At 35.8% G+C, this 24,996-nt stretch overlaps 1 protein-coding gene across 19 annotated transcripts in view; it reads right to left on the bottom strand.

The window, feature by feature from the left end:
• SLIT2 (slit guidance ligand 2) overlaps positions 1-24,996 on the bottom strand; it is a 263,355-nt gene that overhangs the window by 75,759 nt on the left and 162,600 nt on the right. For 14 of the 19 annotated variants that reach the window (XM_048303516.1, XM_048303514.1, XM_048303515.1 and 11 more), the window contains exons 7-11: positions 22,991-23,062; positions 20,109-20,272; positions 19,583-19,594; positions 17,579-17,717; positions 221-292 (exon numbers count right to left, since the gene is read on the bottom strand). In XM_048303516.1, coding sequence (XP_048159473.1) covers positions 221-292; positions 17,579-17,717; positions 19,583-19,594; positions 20,109-20,272; positions 22,991-23,062 — 459 coding nt within the window. The remainder of the gene's footprint in view (positions 1-220; positions 293-17,578; positions 17,718-19,582; positions 19,595-20,108; positions 20,273-22,990; positions 23,063-24,996) is intronic. The other 5 variants (XM_048303498.1, XM_048303504.1, XM_048303508.1 and 2 more) reach the window with 1 other exon arrangement.

Below are 24,996 nucleotides of genomic sequence, written 5' to 3'. Positions count from 1 at the left end.
ATTAAACAATTTCAATATTTTTTAAAAACCCAAGTATTATTAATATGACAAAGATGCTATATGGTGTCAATAATCAGGCAGCCATATCAGTTTACCTTCTAGCAGTCAAATTTTTTAAGTGTTCACACATTAACTGCAGTTCCCCTGTACCATCTTGACTTGTTTTTTATCTTGTTATATATAAATTTATGAAAGTAAATGTAAGTTATTGGGTACATACATTCTTCGAAGCTTTTTATAGGGGGAGAAAGCTCCAGGAGGTATGACCTTAATTGAATTTTGTTCCAAGCGTCTGCAAAAGAACAGCAACAGCATAAAAATACAACCCCCAAGCTAAATAAGAATCTAAAGCCATAAGAAACTAGAAGGGATAGACTTCAACAAAGAAGACAACTTTTTCTTCCTTTTTCAGTATAATTTTTATTTCTTTCATAAAAAAAGAAAAAAGAAAAAAGAATAAATTATTCAGCCTAACTTAACCTATTGAGAGTAATACTGAAATTAAAAACCCAATATTGATTTTATATTTAAAGAAAACTTATTTTCAGAGCATACAAGAGTTTTCTAAAATTTAAGATAAAATTGTCATTAAAAATTTCAATCTTGAATTAGTCTTAATTTACTCCCAACGTACTATTCACATATAGCAACTTACATATTTTAAAATGCTTAGAGACTTCCATGAATTCATTGAAATATGCAAACCATGGGAATGAGAAGGGGAATGTTCCTACAGAGCAGATAACATATGTTGCTACCTGCAATAAGACAACTGCCATGTTTTTAAAGATGCACACAATTTCTTTAGATACGGTACACTAATTATTTTCTTTAAGATATAATATTAGGATTGCACAGCCACAACTCTAACTTCTTTAAACAAGTATTTTAATCTCCACTTGTAGCTAATGTACTGGCCACACTTGCTTTGTGTGTATAGTGGCTGTAATTGAAAATTCCCATACTGCAAAGTGTGAATTTATTGATGGAAACCATTTTCCAAGAAGTTCTTGAACTTGGAGAGATTTGCATTTGGGAAATCAATGCAGATATAGACCTATGGCTCAGGTACCAATGAGTCAGAACAGAATCACCAATGAGCACACTTAAAACAGAAGCTACTTACTCACACACGCCCTTATACCACAGTTATGGCAGTGCAAATTTCCACCATGTAGACATAAGGTAAGAAACTATTATACCAAAAAGCACTACAGGAAAAGGCAGGATTATTCGAACTCCATACCATGCTTATCTAATAAGCTTTGTATTTCCCTCTTTCATGCACAGGTATCAACTCTATGATTTATGTACACAAAGACAATGCCAAAATCTACTTAATAAAATTAATCAAAAATCTGTAAGTTTACTGCGTTAATCTAAATTACAAGGACATTGCCTCAGAATTTAAGGGGAAAGAGCCTTTTTTAATCTAGATGCAGAAGTATTGGCCTATTTTTTTCCTTTTACTCTTGTCCTATTAACTGTCTTCTGTTTCACTTTTGTTCTGATTGAGACATATGAGCATCTGTGTGTGTACAGTGTAACTAATAAACTCAAATATTTTGAGTAAGCTTTTCCATGAAAATATTCTAACAGAAATTGTTTCTTTTTGTAAAGTTTCTCAAGAGATCATGATATGGCTTAACTGAAGCTTTTTTTCCTTGCCTTCATTAAGTCTCGTACAGATGGAGATATTTACATATTTAATACTTAAAATCTCTTTATTCTGGTCATGCTTTAACTTAGCAGAATTTGTTGTTGAATGGCTTATGATGAACCCAACAAAAAAACCCAAAAGCTCCAGAAAAATCTTCCAGACACAAAGAAAATCTCACTTCATCACAACTGTTTTAGCTCTTTCTAGGCAAATGTTGTCACCTTGCTATAGATTTCAGGTATATTTTAAACACGGAAGGGAATCCCATGGCACAAGACTGAAAACCTTTTCCATAAACATGATGCTCATTCATACTCTGCCTTGGCTGAGCCTTTTGGATTCATGAAACACATTTTGCATCAGACTAGGGGTGCTGGCCAGGATACAAAGCAACAAGGTCACTTCTCTCCTATACACTTGGCTAGATGCAGGAGGCAAACACCTGAATAAGTAAAAACTTGCTGAAGTTAAAGGCCAACACCAAATTAGGCCACACCCAAGTATTTTCTGTCCTTACATTAAAATTTTAGCTTAGTTTTCCCAGAAAATAAAGATTTGTCATATTTATCACCTAATACAGTTTTCTACTCAGATGGCTAAATCAGGGAGAGGTAAACTCTCCAGATAATAAAACTTCCTCATTTTAGCAACTGGAAGGAGTTGAGAAACCAAATTAACCCAGCCATGAAGAGCACGGTTGCCAACCATCCATACCTGTTAAACACTCTACTAGGCAGCAAGCAACTGCCTAACCACCAGGGATAGCCTAACCTGACATTTATCAGATGTGGAGCTCTGAAAACCAGCCAAAGAATATCTTGCACAGGCACATACATAGGGCATATGCAGAGGACTGGAAGGGAGCCAGGGGCGAGGGGTGGGTAAAAAAGGACAGGGAAGGACTAGGCCATAATACAGAGGAGGTCTTGAATTGCCAGAGAGAGAGAGACTGTGGGGAAAAATGTCTCTGGGTATATGGGAAACAGATATTGCAGTAACAATGCTCCCACGTGAGGCTATCATTTATAAAAGCTGCTTATTAGTCCATGACATAGAGATTTGTAACTGGAGTTACTAGTGTCTGCACTAGTGCTGGAGGGGCTCCAGCCTACATTCACGTATCTTTAAACATATAATGATCTTAACTAGGTAGAGATAAGGCATGTAACTCGAGGGCTAGCATTAAATAAAGACACAATGCATTTTCCAGTTTACTCTCTTAATTAAAAATATATATTAATTCTATAAACTGAAGTACCTTACAGGATCCATGTAGGCCATTTTTCAAGAGAAGATGGAATAGCAGCTTTCATTTACTTTTGTCCAATTTGGCTACAAATTACATGGGTCCAAAACTTGAAGAAGTCTTGCTGCAACATATTTCTGAGAGCTAATTTTCCAGCAGTTCTAGTACCAATTCACTGATGGATATGAAAATGAACTTTATGTCAACTTTACCTAATATTTCCTTTTAGTGAGACATTTATATTCTAGCAGACAAAATGTGCAGTGCTGGGATATATTTACAAGCTCTTCTGGATAAAGGATTTGTTATAGTAGGATCATCTAAATATGTCTTTTCTTATGCCAAAGTGTAGGAAGTGAAAGACATCGCATTTTAGAAAATGAGATTAACATAAAAAGGGAAGAATAAGATTATATAAATACAGAAGAAAAATCTTTTATACTCCACTTTGTCTGTAAAGAGAGCAAATCAAATCCGCATTTTCAAGCTTTGTTATCCTCTAATTTTCTGCTTTATCTTCATAGAATCAGCTGAATTTCACAGAGTATAAATTTGCATCCACTATTCCAGAGAAAATATAATTAGATATATTCCAGAGTCACAAAGTACAGATAGACTAATATCTAAAGGAAATTTGCATTCTACTGATAAAACCCATAGTAATTAAAAACTCCTTTATATTAATGCCCTATATTAATGAAATATTTTGAATTCTAGAATAGGCTGGGTTGTAGTTATCTATTACTGAAAAAGTCAGCCATTAAGTGCTTGCAAATGACTTGGCCAGAAATAGCATTTTATCACCAAAGAACAAAAAAAAAAAAAGCTTGAGTCAGTATTTTTCCATGAAATTTGTATTAAATTTTGTTCACAACAACTTATTTCAAAGTCATTCCAGAAGTCATTCTTCCTTATAAATGAACATCTATGTATCATAAACAGTGCCTTGGTGGTTTCTTTTTCAAAAGTCACAGTCAATTTTAGTAGCATATTTAGTAAGCTAAGCTAATGGAGGAAGACAGTTAAGTACATTCTTCATCAAAGCTTGCATTGCCTCATGTAAAGAAAGTACTCTGCCCATCACAACACAAACGCTAATTAATGCTTTTAATTAATTAAGTCTCTGTCTCCTTTTAGTGTTTCACTTCAAAGAAGTTCTGCATTGATATATAAGTGTTTTATTGTCTGTTAATTCTACCAAACTGGTTGAAACCTTTTTTGAGGGCTACTCCCTAATTTCTCCTATCTAGGAAATGTACTGAGAACATTTCTCTTTGGAAATCTTTCCCCTCTGCTTATCACTGCAGACACTGTAATGCACAACCACTTACTATTCTAAGAAACAAAGGTGCTTCTGCAGTTGTGACTTCCAACCTAATCAAATCAAATCAAAGTAGGTCCCCAGCCAGTAGACAGATTCTTCCCACACGGTCCCCAGAGAGCCCTGTGACATGTAAATCACTTGACACTTTCCAGGAGGATGCTGTTCTGTACTATAAGCCTGCAGCACACCATTACTGATTACTACTTCCGCACTTACAGAGACAGACAACATGCTTATTTATACTGACACTTTTAAACTAGCTTATTTTCCCACTATAAAAAGTCATTTCTGTGAGCGACTGCTGCACCAGGAAAGAGTGCAGACTGGGAATGAAGAACACCCTGTTGTCTACAGAATCATTTTTACTTTAAATCATACAGATGGGGTACAAGATACTAAGTCCTCCCAGTAGAGAATGGTAAAAAAATACACACCAAGATGTGCTGCACCTAAACGCATGTAAAGGGATCAGAGATATATAAAAAGTATTTTGTAATACTAAAATAAAACAAAACATGTTGCTTAAGAAAACATGAATTTGAATATGGAGGAGCAAATTAGACATATATTTTATAATTAAACAATCAGAACATAACATCTTGATTAAGTAAATATGGATGACAGAGTAGTACCTTTAGCAGTTAATTAACCTATACTTTTAATTCCACTATCTACTAATTTACAAAAAGTCTTGCAAGAAGGTTGTCAAGAAATCCCAAAAGAATTTTACTACAGAGAGAAAGTATAAGCAGTGCAATGAGTCTGATGTATTGCACAGATGCTGATTATACATGGTAATAAAATTGACAGCTCTTCTTTGCATTTTCCCCATCTGCTTTTAAACTAAATGGCAAAAACAGCTGTCAAAAACCCAAAAAATAGATTTCAATGATGGGATTGAGTGCAGCTCCTGAATCTGAAGAACTGCAATACACAGCCAACACATCTCTCATCACATGCAACATCTGCCAGATTCTGGGGTTTTTTTGTTTGTTTGTTTTTAAAATAAGGAAACAGTAATGATCTCCCTTGCTGGAGGAATCCTCAAGGCTATTAAACAAAGTACCTTTTTTCTCTCTCCACAACTGTGCCTCTAGAGTGCTTAAATCCACTAAATGTCACTCCTAGCTTTAGCAGCAGCAGAATTCTGTTGAAATCTGTGATATCATCCACATCTAACAAAACAAAAGATGTATTTTGAATGATTAGATTACTTGCATCTCTTATTTCAGAATCTAATTCTGTGTATTAATAAATCCATTTGACAGTTTCCTAAATATTTGTATATAAAGAATCACTGTCAATGTTGCCCTAAAGCTTGCCAAACTGTTAACATCCAGTCTAATTGTTCTATCAAATATTTCCTCAGGGGATTGATTTTAAATGACAGATGACTTCTTCAGCTGCATTACATGAAGAAAGTAACAAGAATTGCCATTCTAAAGCTATTAAACAATTCATTGAATTTACTCAAAAGCAGGTCTCAAACCTGCATTTCGTTACAGAAAGGGCCATCTCATGCTCTGAACTCTAGAGCATCACTAATGATGATGGGCTTGACATCTCTCCATTGTTACAGATTCAGCCTATAGCAAAATACACCGCTTGTTAAAGAATTATTTGGTTAGCACTTTGGCTTCTGTCAGTGTGGCTCCAGTGCAATTAGCCTGAGCCACCCAGAGTCAAGTTAGTCTCTCTAATTAGCCCATTTTTGATGAGAGTTCTTATACTACCAAACCTAGTCAAGCTGTTCAGATAAGTGTTTTAAATTCACAAAAAAGTAGATAAAATCCTGCTACACTCTTGACTCATCACAAGTATGATCACGAGTATGGATCTGTCCACCTGTTCTAAAAGAGCAGAAACACTACCTTGAAAATCTCTCCACTGTGTGAGACCAACAGTGTGACAGGAGTTTACCTTCTAAACAATATGTGGTTTCACACTACAAATGTGCCATAAAAATAGAAGTTTTTTAACTGAGAATATGTGGTTGCTTACTTTAGCATGTATTTAGAAACGTAATTGATGAAGAAACATTTGAATGATAACTACCGAGAAGTCAGTATCCATAGTTTCTTTTGAAATTACTTCACTCCCATAATTGCTGAGGAAAGTGAAGAGCCATGTGTAAAAATAAAATCTAAGATTAACAACACCTTTGGAGTGTGGCACAGCTGTCAGGGAGCTAAGAGGGTTTTTCTGGAAAAGTGACATGGGCCTTCTCCAGCTTCCCTTCACAATGTATAAAATATTCATTTATTCCATGCTTGAGTTATTTTCTTTCCCTTGGCAGCAACAGAGAGGTCCATCAAGGTGCCTCTTCTACTTAACACCCACGAGAAAATTGCACAAACCCCCAAGAGGTGGAATGGTGTTCATGCTGGCCAGTACCTACTGCTAGTGTCTGGAAACCAGCACTGGTTTCATGTGTTTCTTGTCTGGTTGTTGTGTTCTGTGTCTCTATGTTCTCTTGACTCCTGAAATTATCCTGTTGTCTGAATTTAATTAGTTTTCAAGATAGGACACAAGGGTATGAAGAAAGCCAAAGATGTGAACAATGGCAGCATAGAACACATGCTAATAAAGAACAGATTAGAAGTTATACATACAAAACCATCTGACAACTCAAATGAAAAAGCTGGTTTTCCTGTTTTGTAAAAAGCACAAAGGCACACGATTTACAGTAATTTTCAGATTAGGAAGATATTTGAGTAAGAGCATGACAAATCATTTCTCTTGTGTGTGTTAAGCAGGAAGGATTAGCTATCCAAGTAGCAAAATCATCTATTTTTGAAGTAGTCAAATGGAATATGGTTTAAGTTTTGCCCAAGAAATATTAAGATAGGAATGCCAAATATAAGCCACAGGTAATTCAGTGAAATCTGCATTGGTAAATTAAATATATTAGGGTGAAGACGTTAATACCTCCACAGATTTCTTTACCTCATTTTAATTTGCTGAACCTTTATTCAATACTCTGCATTATGGATAATGCATTTTTTGTTATTTACATGTAGTTATTCTGTGTTTTTATGCATATATAGAAGATGTTTAGATTTTAGCAAATTTCTAAATTTTTGATTAAGCACACAAAGCAATTTTATATTGCAATGGGCATAAACTCTGCTTTAACTAAGAAATAATGACCTTCCCAAGATCACAGAAAAGCACAGCAAGAAAACTGTATCATTGACAGATGAACAGTCTAAACAGAGGTCAGTGAGTGACAAATCATAAAACCTTTCTAGTAAAATTATAATATAGTATTATTTTTATTTTCATGAAAAGATTTTCAATGTTTATGGCCTTATTTGAGATATTTAGCCAACTAGAGAGGGTAAGGGACATTTTTTAAATTATCATGCAGAACATGGAAAACTTCAGTCACAGTGTATATTGATACTAAAATTTTAGTTTCATGTCAGCTATTTTGCAGCAGATATTTTCATTTCATTAGGAACCTTTTTGGTCCTCCTCCATATGTAAAGCTTATGAATTCTCATGAACTCTTATGAATTCTCATGAACAAGCATGTAAGCAATACATTATAACTAAATATTGCATCTGAAGATTATGTACTATTATTATTTGATATAAGCTTTTGGACATAAAAATGCATTAAATTTTATCAAAAACAGAAGCAAAAGTTCTAGATTTCAGTGAAAATTCACTATGTCTCCATAGTCCAATGGTGTAAATCTGATTATCTGGTCCAATGCATTAGCCAGGACTGATCTTGAAAACACTGGTCTTAGAAACCTTTGGGAAGGGAAGACAATAAGAAAAGGTTTGAGGAAAAGGACACATGAAGTACAGTTGAAGAGAAGTTAAGAATATAAGAAAAGTTAATTTTAATATCAGGGCAGTGGTATGAAGTTGCTCAAAAGTTTGGAGTGTTAGAATAAGAGCTGAGAAAATATTAGCCAGACCATATGAATTTAAGGGGCATTTAGTTACTTATGTATCTTTTAAGACACTTTATTTTAATCCAGCAATTTCTGAAAATTCAAAACCTGACAGTTTTCTGACTTCCTACTGACCAAAGTATGTATCAGTATTCATAAGCAAATGAATGCGATAACAATTAATTTAATTTTTTATCCATAAGTAGACATCATCTTTTCACTTGGCAACTGCAAGTGAAGAGCCACGTGTGAAAATAAAATCTAAGATTAAAAGCACCTTTGGAGTGTGGCACAGCTGTCAGCATTTGTTATGAGAGCAATTAAGAAAAGATTTTGATAAAACACAGAAGTTGCAAAAAGAGCCGTAAGAATGATTAAATTATTTTGAAACATTTTATAGTGAGACCAAAGAGATTTAGCTATTTCAGGTAACATCAGAAAGTTAACATATATTTTCTCAAAAACAGAAGACACAGTTATAGAGGATTCTTGCAAACTGCTAAAAAGCAATACAGTGTAAAGAGCAATGACTATATAAACATATGTATATATAGAAACAACTTGGAAAAACCCTTCTAGAATCTCACTGGATGTGCAAGATTCTTGCTGATGGCTTAACTGTTTAAGAGGTAAATCACATATATGAATGGAGATTCTAAGTCCTAAGAAGACTGATGTTTTGATTTAAACTAAAAAGGAAACACAAACCTAACACGGAAAACCAATCACCAATTTAATGTCTTGTAACTTAATGCATCCTCTCCACAGTATTCCTCATTCCTTTCAAGCTGCAAAGATACAGGGTTTGCTCTCATTTCTGTCCTGCTACATAGACAGCCAAATCATGCTTTGAGCTGCTAAAAATAGAGAAAGCTGCCTTATCACTGACATTTCAGAAATTTCCTGCTATGAGAGTCTTTAAACTGTCTTCAATAAACATGCCTAAACCCTCCCCAGGTGACTTTTCTCTGTAAAGGGCCATCCTTACAAGTACCTTTGCATCTTGATAGACTAGTCTCTCTGTTCAATTGCTACTTATTTAAGACTGTACTTTGGGCTTTTATCTAAGGATTAATATTAAAAGACAACAGAAATGGCGAAACTGTACACATGCCAACTGTCACTGGGAAAGATACAGACACAGAGCTCCCAGTACCCAAATAAAATTCCTCATGTATGCAAAGCACTTTCCCAGTGTCTGCAGTGTGAGCAGACCACTTTATCTTGGTTAAGTCCATTTGTCAAAATCAGTTCTGTCAGATCTCTTTTCCTCTTCTTTTTCTTTTTTCTCTCCTTTCACTTCCTTTTTTCCCCCTTCTCCTTTAATATAATCTGAGTGTTACTGTGAGAAGCAATCTCAGGAGCTTTTAATCCTGTTTAATTTCAAACACAACTCACAAAAATGTAGTTGAGTGCTTGGCATAACACACAATCATTAATCAACAGACTTATGAAAACAAAGTATAAGGAAAAATGAGATACAGGAAGATGAAAACATCAAGAAAAATAGCCAGAAATCAGGATGGCAAGATAAGACTAAGATAAAAAATTAGGAAACTCATGGAAAATGTAAATAATGTTGTCATGGAACAACTGTACAGTTTCTACTTTTGGCATTCAAACATTATAAAGCTCCATTCACATGAAACAAAAACCTGAAAGCCATAGTAATAAGAAGTCAGGGGCTTTTCAGTACACTGGATTGTGATGCTGAACTGTTAAAATTCCTGACTCTGATATGTTTTTTCATTTCACAAATTATGTGGTTTAGGGTCTTTTCTGCCCATTACAAAGACTAGAATTATCTATACAACTGTTCCTTTTTTAACAGTGGCAACCCTGCAGTCACCCTTTCCTCCAGCAAACCTTCCTCCTCCCCAAAACGCCATTGTAGTGACCGTTATCCTTCTGAAAAAGAAAAAGAATTTAATTAAGTCCTTCCTTTGACTAATAATTTTTTTTAATATAAAAAAGTGAAGGAACAATCAATTTAATTCCATTTCTTTTTGCTTAAATAATCACTTGTACAAATTTATGGACATCAGCACAGGTACTCCTTTCCCCCCCTTCCCCCTCCCCCACCCCTTAGAAACACTTATTGCAGGTCTATTTACTTTTGTTTATGCATAATATTACAGTAAGGAAAGAAGTTTAGAACCACTTTGACAGGTTGAGCCATGGAAGAGAAAACAAAACCAAAAGAATATAAGAGCAGCAGTTCACAAAGTTAGGTCTAGCTCATTAATGGCTTTTTGGCCTCCTTTGAAATAAGGGCCTGTCACACCATTCTGAGATAAGGTACCAGTACAATTAATAGAATTGCTGCTGGGTTGCTATTTGTACAGTTTCTCACAGTCTGTTTGAACACATGCCAAAAAAAAGTCTCTATTTGAAGGGGACCAGAATTATTTCTGCCGATCATTCAAAGAATTTTCAGAAGGTGAATCCTGAAATTGAACCAAATGAAAAGAGACTAACAGTGACGAAAAACTAAAATATGGAAGGAATGCCTGCATAGAGGCTGATAAATGCTATTGCCATTAGAAAGGCTGTAATTTCTAGCACCAATTAAAGTAATAGTTTTGAACCTTAAGAATGACATTTAATGCCTTTAATACATGAACTGCATGACAAAGGAGGAAAGCACTAGGTCCATTAGGCCACTTAAGCTGCTTATGTCTAAGAGACTGAACATGCCAATGAAAGGGCATCCCCTAAAAATTTCTGTAAAAGGAGAGGGGTTTAAACAAAAAAATCTACACCAACTCAAATTATGATGTTTGAGATGAATTAATGAATAATGTACCAAGCTTTGCTTAAGTCTATGAAAAAAGGCTAAAGTAAGGCATACAAAATAACAAAAGTTGGAAGACTATTTGTATTATTTATGGCCACTGTATTTTGTCTCACAATGTTACAATACCAACATTAAAATAACAGGTCTATGGGAAATATTTTAAGTTCCTGAAATGTTTCCTGCAGGTCACTCATGGTATGAAATCTATTCATTTGAACCAGTGGCAAAGGTACATCTGTGCACCCTTTTAATTGTTGTGTTTACTGTAGAATTCATAGGTGCACTAAAACTGGAGGAGTTTTGGTGCTCAACAAAATATTTCTAAATGTTTTTAAAATACAAATGGAATATGAACTATTTCTTTCTCAAATATTATCACATTGATTGGATAAATCCTGAAAAGTTTAGGTATTCTAATTTGGCTGTGAGTTTATTTAGATAATAAAGTAAGGATTAATTTTGCAGAAAGGGTGTAACAGGTACAGATGCAATTGTACTAAGTCAATACAGATTAAGAATTATATTTACTGACATGCGGAATACTTAAATTTTGCTGAAGCTTTATCAAACAGAAGGGAAAAATAGAGGACACCACAGGTTTTATTCTCCTTCCATTTTCACTGGCAGCTACTTGGAGATAAGCAGTCCTGTTTCTGAAAGCATCTTCCCAAGAGGCACTTGGCAGACAATGCACTGCCTGCTGACTGCCTTCATGCAGTGGGAATCGCTGCTTCCAGCCAACTGACTTCTGTACCAATTGAGAAGTCAGGCAGAGAGTATGACAAAATCGTCTCAGCAACACCCTGACAGTCACCAGTAAATCCAACTACACTGGAATGAAACAGCATTTTGGCAACTGGCTCTGCCTCCTCCTGCTCCCGCCATCACAGAACGCCTGCTCATTCCTCAACCACTTCAGCTTCCAATGCTATACTATTTTTCTTAGTGGTTTAGGCTATCACACCAAACTCAAGAGACAGGGAAGCTGCAGTGCAGTGCAAGCACATGCTCTCCCTGCCAGCTCTGCTACAAAGGTAGCCATCAGCCTGAGAGGACAGTTCCTAATGTCTTAAAACAGCATTCTGAGACAGTAGGGCTATCAAGGCAATGTAAAGTCACAGCATCAGTGTTAGACTAAACAGAAAGCCTTTTCTTGCACTTTTCCACAGAGAGCTAACTCAGAGCTTCAACATGCAAAATTTTACTCAATTGAAACTGCCAAGGTATAATACTTAAGAAATTCAATATTCAATTTAAAGGTTCTTTATTTAACACACTATTTAGATACAAGCTAATTTATCAACCCCCTAGGGCAAAAAACACAAGCATACAATTGTCAACATGGAATATACACTTTAAACCTGCAATTTCATGGTATTTATCAAAAGGATAGAGAATAGCAACATTAGTAATACCACTTGGCTTTATACAATATTGCCCCAGACAGACTAACAATGTAATGAATTCAAAATGTTCTTGTGCAGAAACATATCAGACAACATTTTTTTTTTAAACAAAGTTAAGAAATCAGTGTTTCATAGGGTACTGAGAAGTTGATTGAGGTCAGGGTTTCCACTGAGAGAAAAAATGGAAGAAACAGACAGAGAACTTGGCAAAAAATCACAAAACCGTGAGCATGTGTTGAAGACAAACTTCAGAATAAACTCAAGAAAAAAATAATGGAATTACAGATCTTTTAAAAGTAAATATGCATTATATTCTTATTAAAAATAACCTGCTCTCCATATAAGAACAAATAAGTAAGAGGCAGATACAGATGGAAAAACAAAATCTCACAAAAATAAGTTGTCAGATTTTAAATACCTCTATAAAGGAGGTTTGACAATAAAGTTTAATGTCAGCTGCACAGGAAAATATTATTCATATGAGATACAATAAAGAAAAGACAAAAGGATGGAAAGGTGTAAGCACCAGAGGAGTTTGTGTACCATGAAGTTGGATGAAGCACAATATAACAGGCTGGTGGTACTCAGCACTGGATTCTTCAAACACCGCTCATAAGCAGGGGAGAGAGGGCAGAGAAACTTGTTCAGAGCAAGGGAATTTGAAAGTATTGTGGATTTTTCTAATGTCCCTATCAATAAAGTATAAAATGTTCAGATGAAAATGCAGTAAAAGATTGACAAAAAAGGAAAAGTACTGAAAAGATTGGACAATAATTGGTGTAGGTAAATTAGAAGTATAATCCTAATTTTCTTGCAGTGTGCAGAGGAATCTGGTAGTATTACAAAGACGAGTGAATAAATAATAATTTGGCTGTTAAAGCCTGTACATCCTTCAGAAAACAACAGGGAGCCAGCACAATTCTCTTTCCCCCTCTCACTGAGAACTGGGGAGCTCCTGCCAAAGCATGTGCTTAAAATGGTGATTAAGGTAATGAAGCCATGTGTGTGGGAACTGCGTAGTGGTGGTGGAAAAGCAGTGCTCACTGTACCCTTCTGCCTTGTGCTCAGCAACTACCCAGTATTCCTAATGCTGCCATGACAGCATGGGCTCATCTCTTCAAGTATTTACTGTCAGCTACCATCTTGGCATACTGACAACATTATCGCCTAAGAAATAATTGAAAAAACAGATTATTTTGTGGGATACAATCATTCCTTTCAAACTAATCTCAAGGGATTGCTATAAGCAACAGTTGCAGAGGACTTCTTTAAAAGTGAAGCTTTAAAATACTTCTTATTGTATGATAACAATACTGGAATGTCACAATCTTCCAGCATGTTAAATTTAGTTAAAAGCAGAGAGGACTGAAGTCTTTCATAGAGCAGCTTTAAAACGTGACATACAACCTGATTCAATGCTAGAAATGTCTGTGGATGGGATAATAGGATTACTTTTACCAACTTCTTGTTCTTGACAAAATCGTAACAACTAGAAAATAAGCCTAGGACTCTGCAGGGCTAGTACAAGGTGCAACATGTACTGGCAGTTAAATAATGCAAGTGAGTATTAGGTTGCAAAAGGCAAATGAAAGAAAACTAAAATTCTGTTAATAAAAACCTAATGATTCACTGTCATCTGGACTATTGTATTCAACTCCGGTCATTGAAGGTAAAAAAAAATTACAAAACAAGTATTTCAGAGAAATAGGAGGAGATTAATTACAACATGGAAGGTTTTGGCATCAAAAAAGATTGAATGGAGTTAGAACATCAGAGAAGAGAAGAGATGAATGAAGATGGCATGTAAAATAGAAGGTGACAGGGCAAATTATGTATCTGACTGCATTTTCCTTCCCTCTACAAAGACAAAGGAACATTAATGAAACTTTAAAAAACTGTATTTTAAACTGGAAGAGTTTGAGCACAACTCCCTCCTCCAAAATTGAGTATCTTAACATGAAGACTTAAACATAGTAGGGTTTAAAGCAGACCGGATATTTAAAAGAAAACCCTTTTTTTCCCTGAAAGCTATGCAAATTTTCAAGTTTCAGAGCAACCCCAACACATATTGGGAGCAAAGAAAATATTTATGCTACTGGTATTTTATTTCTGAAGTTGTAAATTTCTGTTTCCAAAATATTCTTTAGGGACAACTGATGTGGGCCACTGGCCAGGGTGGAGTGCTAGTTTAATCCAGAGTCTCAGACTCCCCTCACTTCGTTATTGGTAAAACCTTTTTCACTCCACAAACCACCCATTTTCCAACCTCTTCTCTCTCTCATTCTCTTTGATGCTATGAAGCTAAATACACCTCCCACCCATGAAAATCATAAGACAACTATCACTAAGTATTTTCTTCACATTAAAGCAATGAGTATAGCATAAAGCTTTCTCCATATAACCAGCAAAATATATTTATTGTCAAAATTTATCTCCTCTTCAACGTACTGACAAGGAAGGAGAAACAATCCTGTGATTCTCATCAAATACTTACAAGATCCTCTAATTCTTCCACTCAGTTTATCCCTCAATTTCAGAACATTTCCTTCCTTCCTTCCTTCCTTCCTTCCTTCCTTCCGTCCTCCCTCCCTCCCTCCCTCCTTCCTGAACTTTTCTCTCCTTACCTTCCACTCAACAGGGAAGTGTTATTCTCTCTATGATAAGGTCAGCCTACCACTGGCTCAAATCATATCTTGTATCATATTCTTCTTTCTGAGTCACTCAAAATCTATCACTGAAGTTCAGTTCTGTCGCCACACCAACATTCACTGTGTGTGCACCTGTTTAACATAAAATGATTACTAAAATTTGATTTTTTAATGTTCTGTATCTTCTTACCCCTCCTGAGCAAAATACTGTGATCTGCATTTTATTTAGCCAGAACCTATGAACTAGATACAGTAGAGAGAGGTAACAGATAGTTTACACTGTCTCAGTATGGACTACATACACTGTACATATTTATATGAGCACACATATCTCTATATTTTAATGGATTATGGATCTCAAAATGTGAAAAAACCTCGCTCTGGAAACTGAATGATGCCTAGCCTAGCAGGAAACATTGAGCATCAGTTTGCAATCTGTTAAATGCCTATAATCTGTTAAATGTATACTGAAGGTGGTGTGACATGGTTACTTTTACCTTCCAGGACAATAAGCTGCTAAAGAACATAACATTCCATGCTTAAAACTCAAGAGCATTTCTTACATATCTAAGAAAAGTATAGTGGAAAAAAAGTCAGTCTTCAGTGTCTGTAATCATTGGTTAGCTCCAGTGGTTAGCACCAGAAATATAGTGAGGAATATGTGACACATACTCCCTACTTCTTTCTTGCAATATTTTTCCTCCTCTATGCACATATATGCATATATGCAAGTAAAAACGTTGATATACAGTTCATTAAGTAAACAGTTCTTCCTGGCCACTGTGAGTGGATTTTATGAAGGAGGCACTTTATTTGGAAGCAGAGGGATTTTTCTGAGAGTGGTGAAAGGTAAAATTGTTTGTACTATACAGCTGAATGACTGTATTGGTTCATGTGGGGTCAGCCAGGTCAGTATTAACAACAGTAATAATGAACTGACAGATGTGATTATTATTCACATCCTAAGAAGAAACCAGGGTAGTTCCAACCCTGTAATGTTCAAAACCACAGGTCAGATATTAACAAGCCAATTAAAATCTCATTGTGGAGCCCTAGATTTAAACATTCAAGATCGTCTTGTATCATCAAAATACTCACAAGCTTTTTATTCTGAAAATTTTCTCCAACTCATTTACTTCTAGTCAGACTCCACTAACCAGGTTGTTGTCACAGCTACTTTGCCACTATTTCCCTGGAGGGAACTCCCAGCTTCCCTTCCAAAACACTGCCCCTGCCGATCCCAGAAAAGAGAGATCTTCATGTTGCTGTTCCCCTACCCATCTTGTTAGCAAGCTCACCTTTTACTTTTGCCGCTCACCTGCACAGACAACAATGCCGCAGTAACTTTCCTGCTATGCCCACACAACCTCTCAGCCACATTGCTTTTGGAGACTGTGGGCCCTATAGCACCCTTGCTATGACTCTGCTCTGCAGTCAGGACGTGGTAGTACTCTGCATATGACATGTCACAGGACACTACCAGTGTTTATGCTCTTCTGTACACAGATACGTGGCATTAACACAATGACTACATTTTACTCTTGCCTTCTCAGATTACCCTCTGAGGACACTGCTTTAAGCAGAACACTTATTATTGGTCGTACAGATTGCTGATCTTTCACGCAAAGATACGCCTCTCTAGTAGCAAGTCTGATGAATAAAGTGACTAAAGGTAAGTGGCACAGTTTAACCCCAACTGGCAACTAAGCCTCACAAAGCTGCTCACTCACTCCTCCCCACAATAGGATGGGGGAGAGAATCAGAAGGTTAAAACTGTGAAAACTCATGGGCTAAGACAGAGACAGTTTAATACGTAAAGCAAAAGCTCCATGTGAAAAAGCAAAGCACAGAATTCATTTGCCACTTCCCAAAGGCAGGCAGGTGTTCAGCCATCTCCAGGAGAGCAGTTCTCTGTCATTGTAACACTGTCTTGGAAACACAAACGCCATCACTCTGAACCTCTCACCCTTGCTTCTTTCCCTGGCTTTATATGCTGAGCATGATGCCATATGGTATAGAATATCCCTTGGGTCAGTTGGGGTCAGCTGTCCCAGCTGGGTCCCCTCCCAACTCACTGTGCAGCCCAGCCTCCTCTGGTGGAATTGGGCGAGGAGCAGAAAACCCTTGGTTCTGCGTAAGCACTGCTCAGCAGTTACAAAAACATCTCTGAATTATCAACACTATTCTCAAATCCAGAACATGGCATCATACCAGCTACTATGCAGAAAACTAACTCTTATCTCACTCCAAACTAGCACAGAAAGCAAACCTGAAAGCAACAGGCTTTAGAGTCTGCAGGGAAAAGCCATTCACTTACAGAAGAGCAAGATTCCCAAACTATTTTTAAACCAATTCAGAATGCAGTTTACTCATGAAATATGAGCAGAACATACAAAAATAACTCATAAGATAGCATAAAGGCCTTAAATGCTATCATACACCCGCATATTCTTTTTTATATCTGAAGTTGAAGGCATATACCAAAATTCCTACCCTATATAAGGCATGAATTTATACAAATAACAAAAAACTAATACACAAGAAAAAAATGTTTTCTGTAAATTAATGGGAAAATGTCAGATTACACACATTTCAGTAATGGTTTCTGGAAGGTTCGTTGGGATCTCAGTAAGGCCTTTCCCACGACAGTCCACAATGTTGTTACTACAGGTGCATGCAGTAGGGCAGTGCAAGACACTGCAGGATGGAGCCATAAAGGACTGGTGACCTGCAAAGGAAAACACAACATTTCACTTTTTGCTAAATTTAAGGCAGAACTTCTAAAATAAACATTGTAGCCTACCAGTGCTTTCAAACTGCACTAATTTAAACACACAGTTAATAGTAACATGTTGATACAACCCAGAGAGGCGAAAGACAAGTTCACAACTATTGGGCCAGCACTACATAATTTTTCAGCTTCTTAGCAATAACCATTCAATATCATCTCGTTTAAGAAGACTAAGTGTGATCCATTTTTCAGGTATATTTTATTTATTGCATGTTGTTAAAAACTAATTACTGATTTATTTAGTTTTCAGAATGTTGTATAGTACTAAAAAATGCATGTCAAGAGAAACTAATGAACTTTGCTACAAGCACTGAAGGTGACCTGCCAGTTTTGTTCTGTTCTGTCAATACTTATTTGAATATGGTCCTTCAGCTATGTATTGCTTATAGACAATTTTGGAGTCTTTGTTCATTTCATGATGTTTTCATTCAGTCACACAAAAATACATAGAAGTTTTGACTTTCACTTACTCTGTTTTAGCTCATCAGACTTCTTCCTCCCACAATCTACCATTCTTTCTAACTCGGGTGGATAATTTACATGAGTTCCCTCCTGATTTCTTAGTGCTGTATGTTAAACTCGACATTTTATATTGCATTTAAACTTAATAATTTCATATTTAGGTATGTTTTAGAAAGTAAAAACTGTATTATATTTTCCTGAAAACAGATAGATTGCACATTTTAAAATATATAATGCACTCATTCTTCTATCAATTTAATGATACAGAACAGTTGTTTTGTGATGGTACAGAAAGACATAAAGGGATGGGAAAGGCACAACAGCCTTTTCTTTCTTTTTTCATTAAGTTAGGAAAAGCTAGAGACTGTTTTGAAATTATCAAGGAAAAAAAGAAACAACTTCTTTACTATGAAACCACAATTTAACTTAAGATCTCTCTCACAGTATTTAATGTCATATATTAATATAGGAAGGGTACACTGATAATGTAAGTTGCAGCCAGCGCTATTCCCATTTAAAACTTCATATAACAACTGTCCAAGTTCTAAATTGCTGAAAAGATTTTGAGGCCAGGTTGGAAGGGGCTTTGAGCAAGCCTGTCTGGTGGAAGGTGTCCCTGGCCATGGCAGGGGAATTGGAAGTAGATGATCTTTAAGGTCCTTTCCAAGTCAAACCATTCTACGATTGTATGAGACAGACTTTTACAATATAATAACTTGATTTCACATTTATGTTTGTGCTACAAAAGTACAAACAGCTGCCAAATCTAATAACACACACTACTCTTTTTATACTATCAGGAAGGAAATGTTTCACCTACCTTTATTGAACAAAAATACAGTGATTCAGGGAGAAAATACGGTTATTCCCCTTCCTAATAATCAGCATTATAATGATCAAGTTATAAAACTGTTCTTGACACCCAGGCTCTGCAGCCATAACATTCACATGTAAGATATATGAAATTATCTTGTTAGGAAGCCTTTTAAATGTACATAAAAGCAGAATTAGTGGCAAGAATACTGTTAGCATTTGCTGTGTGAAGGTGGCAGTGCCTCACACTTTGATGTCAGAGGCTATTTAATAAGGACAGAACACTGTGCTCTCCACAAAACTCTTTTTAAAACATGGATCTGTGCGAAATTTGGCATATTTGGCAATAGGCTTCTGGGAGTTTGCAGAAAATCAACCAGTAGGAGAAACCCTGCTGAACCACTGAAAAGACAGCAATATTGAAGCTGGTTTTTAATGTTCTTGGCAAAATTTGAAATAGTAGACAAAATTTACAGAAGATTTTCCATCTGAGTGTAAAAATATTTAAATAAGAAAGATAAACTTGCCTTCTTCCTCATCTAGAAGATACAAATAAGGAAAAAAAATTGAATAGAGAAAATGTGATTAGTAATGAACTGTTAGTCATTTCATTATTTCATATAAAAAATAACCTGATGTATTAAAGCATAACAATAAAATTCAGAAAGTTACTTAGGAATTCAAAATAGTATTTAAAAGTCAGAAAATAACAACAAGTATATACCTGTAAAGTTTTAAAAAAAAAATTCCTTACTACTAATGGCTTTATATTCTCAATCAGTACACATTTTATTTCATTTCCTGTACCTCTCCCCCGCAACTATACTTTTAGAAGTTTATAACATCTACGTCAATGCAATATTTACACAAAATTTGAGAGGACAGGAGCACCCCCACAAATACCTATAAAAATGATTAGGTTTTTCTTAATAAGCATTCATGCTTGGATTATGCAAAAGCTAACAACAGCCAACATGCAGTGCTAGCAGCCACCCCTGAGCTGTCAGTAGCGTGGCTCAGGCGGGCCTCGGTGGGCGAGCCTGTTTCTCTTACCGCTGCAGACAAATTCGCGCTTCTGGACCTCGGCTACGTTGTGGCCGCGGAGGTGCGAGGGCCCCATGCACTGCGTGTAGAGCCCGACCCGCGGCCGCTGCCGCAGCCAGTCCGACAGCCAGGCCAGGTGGCAATCGCAGTACAGGTTGTTGGAGTGAAGGCGGCTGCAAGGAACAGAACATGGCAACACCTTCCCATTAGGAAGGACAAACAGAAAGGCAGCCGGCTTGCCCAGCCCTCCCTTCAGCAAGCAACTATTCCAATTTAGGAATAAAATTGTTAATGAGGAACTTTTTACATATTTCATTGAAAGTCTGGGAGTTACAAGTTATTAAATAAAACTATACAAGCAGCAAAATCACTTTTTATTTGTGGTCTAATTAACCGGAAGAAAAAAGAAGGTTTCTTAATAAATTAACTTTTCTGTAGTTTCTTGTTTCTTGTCTAAAAGAAAGAAGTAAATATACAAAAGCTTGAAAGCTGACATGGGACTCTTGCATCCAGATCTATAAAAATAGTGAATAAGACAAAAATGTCTCAAGAAAATGCCCTAGAGTGGTAATATAATGTCAGCAAAAAAGGATTAATAAAAGATTTGGTTTCCAATTAGATATATCTGTAAGTCTGGCCATTATTAGTCTCTATAGAAACAGCCTGAAAGATCCCTTTAACAGGTCATACTCATTTTCTGCTGAAAAAGATAGAGTAATAACTCAGTATAAAGCACCTTCTTTCACATCTCTTTTCTGATTTCCTCTCTAGTTGTTTAATAGCAGAAAGTGGGATTGGCTGCTTTTGGCTGCTAGGCATCTATGTTTTAAGCAATGCCTGAAATTAAAAGACCAAATGGAAGCAAGTGATGGAATTAAGAAAGTTGTCTCTTTGTTGGTGTGATCTGACACAAGACCATGGCTCCTTGCCAAGTGGCAAAAAGCACTTTGCCATTGATAAAATATCAGACAAATGTATTCACTAAATCAGGTAAATGACTCTGGCTCTTACATTTTCTCAAACTACTGAAAAGGATGTCCATAGCTATAAATCAAATAGTTACTCAGAATCATCTATAACAGGGAAATGCCATTTCGGTCCTTTTTAGCTGATGTACTCAGCCCTAACTAAATAACTGGAAAGGAAGTGCAGGAAATTCAGAATGTAGACAAAGAGTCTAATTAATCCATTAGAAAATAAATCTGCAAAGCAACATGAAATGTGTAACCAACATAAACTAAAATATTAACTAACAATTTTCCCCCCCATAACTGACTAGAAATCAAAGGCAATATATTTTCCTGTACTAATTCTTGGGTGGGTGCTTTGCAAATACAGCTCACAATACAGCACACTCATTCAGTGCAATCTGTGGCCAGCTGTAGGCAAGAACACCATTGCAAATCAGAACTAATGCCACTGAAATCAATACAGTTATACAAGCATATTCTGACTGCAAAAGCAATGTTACAGCTATAATCCAGGACAATGTGTGTCCAGTTTATTTTGTTTCTAAAATATATTTTCAGAAAATGAAATATCCTAACCAAAGAAAACATAAATATAGCTAATTTGATTAACTCTATTTTATGGTTCAAAAGAGAAACTGTATTTGAAAGTTTGAAAGAAGTACAGAATGCACATTTTCAAGACTCAGGCCTGCAAGAACAGAATGAAATTCTATTATCAAAATCTAGCTGAAGTCACCAAAAGCCCATGGTCAGCATTATTTAAGTACTCTCATATTTGTCCAAGCAAGAATAGTTGCAATTCTGTTATGAAAGCAACAGAACTGCTCACCTGTGTGAAGTTTCTTCAGTGACATGTCATACGTTAACCTGGATGAACAGTCCTACTGATTTCAGAACAGTTATGCAACCCAGCATGGGTAAAAGAAACTAGACAGGTTTTTTGTAAAACTAGTTTTTTAACACTAACAGCTACTTTTGGGCTCTGATAGAAACATCCCATTCATTTTTAATTCCCACTTCACTGGAAAATCTGTTTGAAAGTGAGTCTCTGGACTAAACCTGGTTTTGCCAGTCAACAGGATCTAGATTTATTTGTAGTCAGTATAAATATACCAAAACATAATTCCAGCCCGTATGACTTGCATACATATTCTTTTCCCTTTGCTTTGTTTTAGAAGCCTGAAGTGTTCCTCTGTGAAAGTCATAACCTCTAAAAATGAGGACCTTATTGTAAATGCTGACACAACTTTAATTATAATAGCACTACTGGATGATGCTATAATTTTATGTTACAAAGAATGTTGGCAAGCCAGTTTAGTTTAATTAGGTCTGCTAGCAGTATGGTAATAAAAGCATAAAGATTTCCCATTTATCACGTCTGACAATCAATCAAAGAATCTCCAATGTTCCTAAATGAAATGTGACCCATTCAATAGCTGAAAGTAAAACAAATTTTTGACTTTCAAAAAACATCAATTTATTTCTCCATATAGCTGTAATATGTAAAAAGAATTCCCCCTGCCTTCATCTTTTTTTTGGTTAGAAGGTGAAGCTTTTCTGTGACTGAATACAGCACTGTGGGAATACCATTTGGGAAGAGGGCACGAAACCGTTTTTATAGACTTATTCATCTCATATCCTAAAAAAGTTGATGGAAAAGGATACAACTGCTTCTTTATCTCCTGAGCCCCAAGTATAGCTTTGGGGTCACTTGTTAGGTTTACCTTTCAGAATTAGCTTCCATAGACGCACACACAGTCTTCACGCTCGTCAACCTCATGAGACATCAATATTTTTTATTTGAGCTTATGCTTGCTTTGCCTGTATATGTATTTATAGATCCCTGACAAAACTTAATAGAGGTAAAAATAAAATATTGAACTGATAAAAAGGGCAGCCAGTTTCAGTGGGACTACTCACAATGTTCTGAGTTTGGGCATATGGTTGAAACTTGCCACAGACAGTCGAGTGATGTTGTTATTGTTGAGAGTGCTGCAAAGCCAAGAAGAAGCACATTAACATGTTAAGAGTTTTGTCACATTTAAAAAAGGCACAGCTAATGAAAGTCATGGGTACTGCTTTTAAGGATGGGTATCAGGAAAAACCCCATATTTTTAGTTATATTTTTCCTCCTTGTTGAATCCCTAACAAAATACCACAGTTTTACCATTACCAGTCCTAAGTAAGAGGTCGCATTAGCCTATGATTCACTCAAAAGGAACTCCCACCATATTGATAACATCCATGGCATTCAAGCCAAACTTGACATCCTGAGGTAAAAAACAGAGTCCTTGGAGAAAATGTCTTGGTTCTAGGATGGTTCTAGGATGCTGATTTCTCTTTCTAGCTTCTGAGAGTCTGTTTTTTGACAGATGATACAAGAGCTGAATGGTTTTTCCCAAGAATTTTAGGAAAACAAAATGGACTGCACTTAGGTTTTATATGGAATGAGTTGCTATAAATGATCCAGAGCTGCATGAACAATGGGGGAGTTTCCAATATGATAGAAGGAGTCAGGAATTATAACACTTTACCAAACTAGCAATTTAAATTTTAGACAAGGTGTTGGGAAATTGAGATAGGAACTAGAAACAAATCTTAGCCAATTCTTGGCTACACAGGCCCGTTATACTCAGTAAGTGTAGCTTGTAAAGATTCAGAAACTTTATGAATTAACTTGCAGTTAAATATTGTCTTTAGGCTGCAAATAAAATGCAAACAAGCTTTACTCCAGAAAAAGGAAGCAAGCAACAGAATTGACAGATTTGACTTAAAGATTACTCATTTGAGCAGAATGGAGAATGAGCTCTATGTAACTAAAACAGTAATAAATAACTCCACCGAAAAAATCTATTCTCACTTTTGAAACAGAAAGTATTTTCCTTTTTCCTTTTGTTTTTTTAAAGCAAAAACTGTAATTTGTACCTATTTTGAACACATTTTTAAGTACTGTCTGATCTTGAAACACAGAAAGGTAAATTCACAGCACCCTGACCAGGATCAGGCTATATATCTCCACATTAACCAAGCAATTATTTACTGGTGCAATGTGCTGCATTTTACCTTTGTGTGCTTACTCATTCCATGTACAAAATCTTTCCTTCGCTGTGCATAAGGGATCTCCCCTGTGGGTTCTTAGGGATACATAAACAGAGAGAAGAATAATTAATAAAAAGATAAAAAAAACCAAAATGAAACAAATAAATAGGGGAATTGTGGCCCTTTTCAAAACATAACAAAAATGAAACAACAAAAAATGGCCATGCACAAAAGGTGTCTTAATGAATAAATGTCAGTAAATTGTGGCAGAGTTTTCTTCCAATGTTCACATGGTAAATGATGGCTCCCACAGTTCTTCCTGCATAACTTCTTACAAGATTTTAAAAGCTTATCTTATCAATGAAGGGGAGGGAAATCAGTCCATATTTCCACAGCTGTTAAGAGAAGGCAAATCTACAAATGTTTTAATTTCCAATTTTGACTGCTTGATGTTTGCCTTGCTATTTTGTATATATGAGCTATTAATTTATTTTTGCAAGAGTAAAAAAATTAAAAATAGGAATAGATGTAGGCAATACATAAGGAATTAAATGATTTTTATAGCTATTTCTCTATAATGATAAAAATGCTTGATTTCATTACAGACATGTAATTAAAAAAATTTGGCTCAATACTTTTACCTAAGTGTTACATACCATAGCAAAGAATTTGATGACTTTTTTTTTCTATTTTGTAGACACTTTCCTTTTTTTTAACATGTCAGCATTATATTTTTCTCACAGTCTGTTTCCCAAATACAGCAGATTTCCCATTAAAAAAAAAAAAAAAAAAAAAAAGACAAAGGAAAACTAAAATTTCACAGAAATTCATGGGGAGGAATATTCAGGCTATTTTGTATCTTTAACACTAACAGCCTCTAAAATTCT

Source organism: Corvus hawaiiensis, chromosome 5, assembly GCF_020740725.1.
Source record: "Corvus hawaiiensis isolate bCorHaw1 chromosome 5, bCorHaw1.pri.cur, whole genome shotgun sequence".
Taxonomy (NCBI): domain Eukaryota; kingdom Metazoa; phylum Chordata; class Aves; order Passeriformes; family Corvidae; genus Corvus; species Corvus hawaiiensis.
Note: the sequence above shows the minus strand (reverse complement) of the source record. Positions and strands in the feature narration are given on the sequence as shown.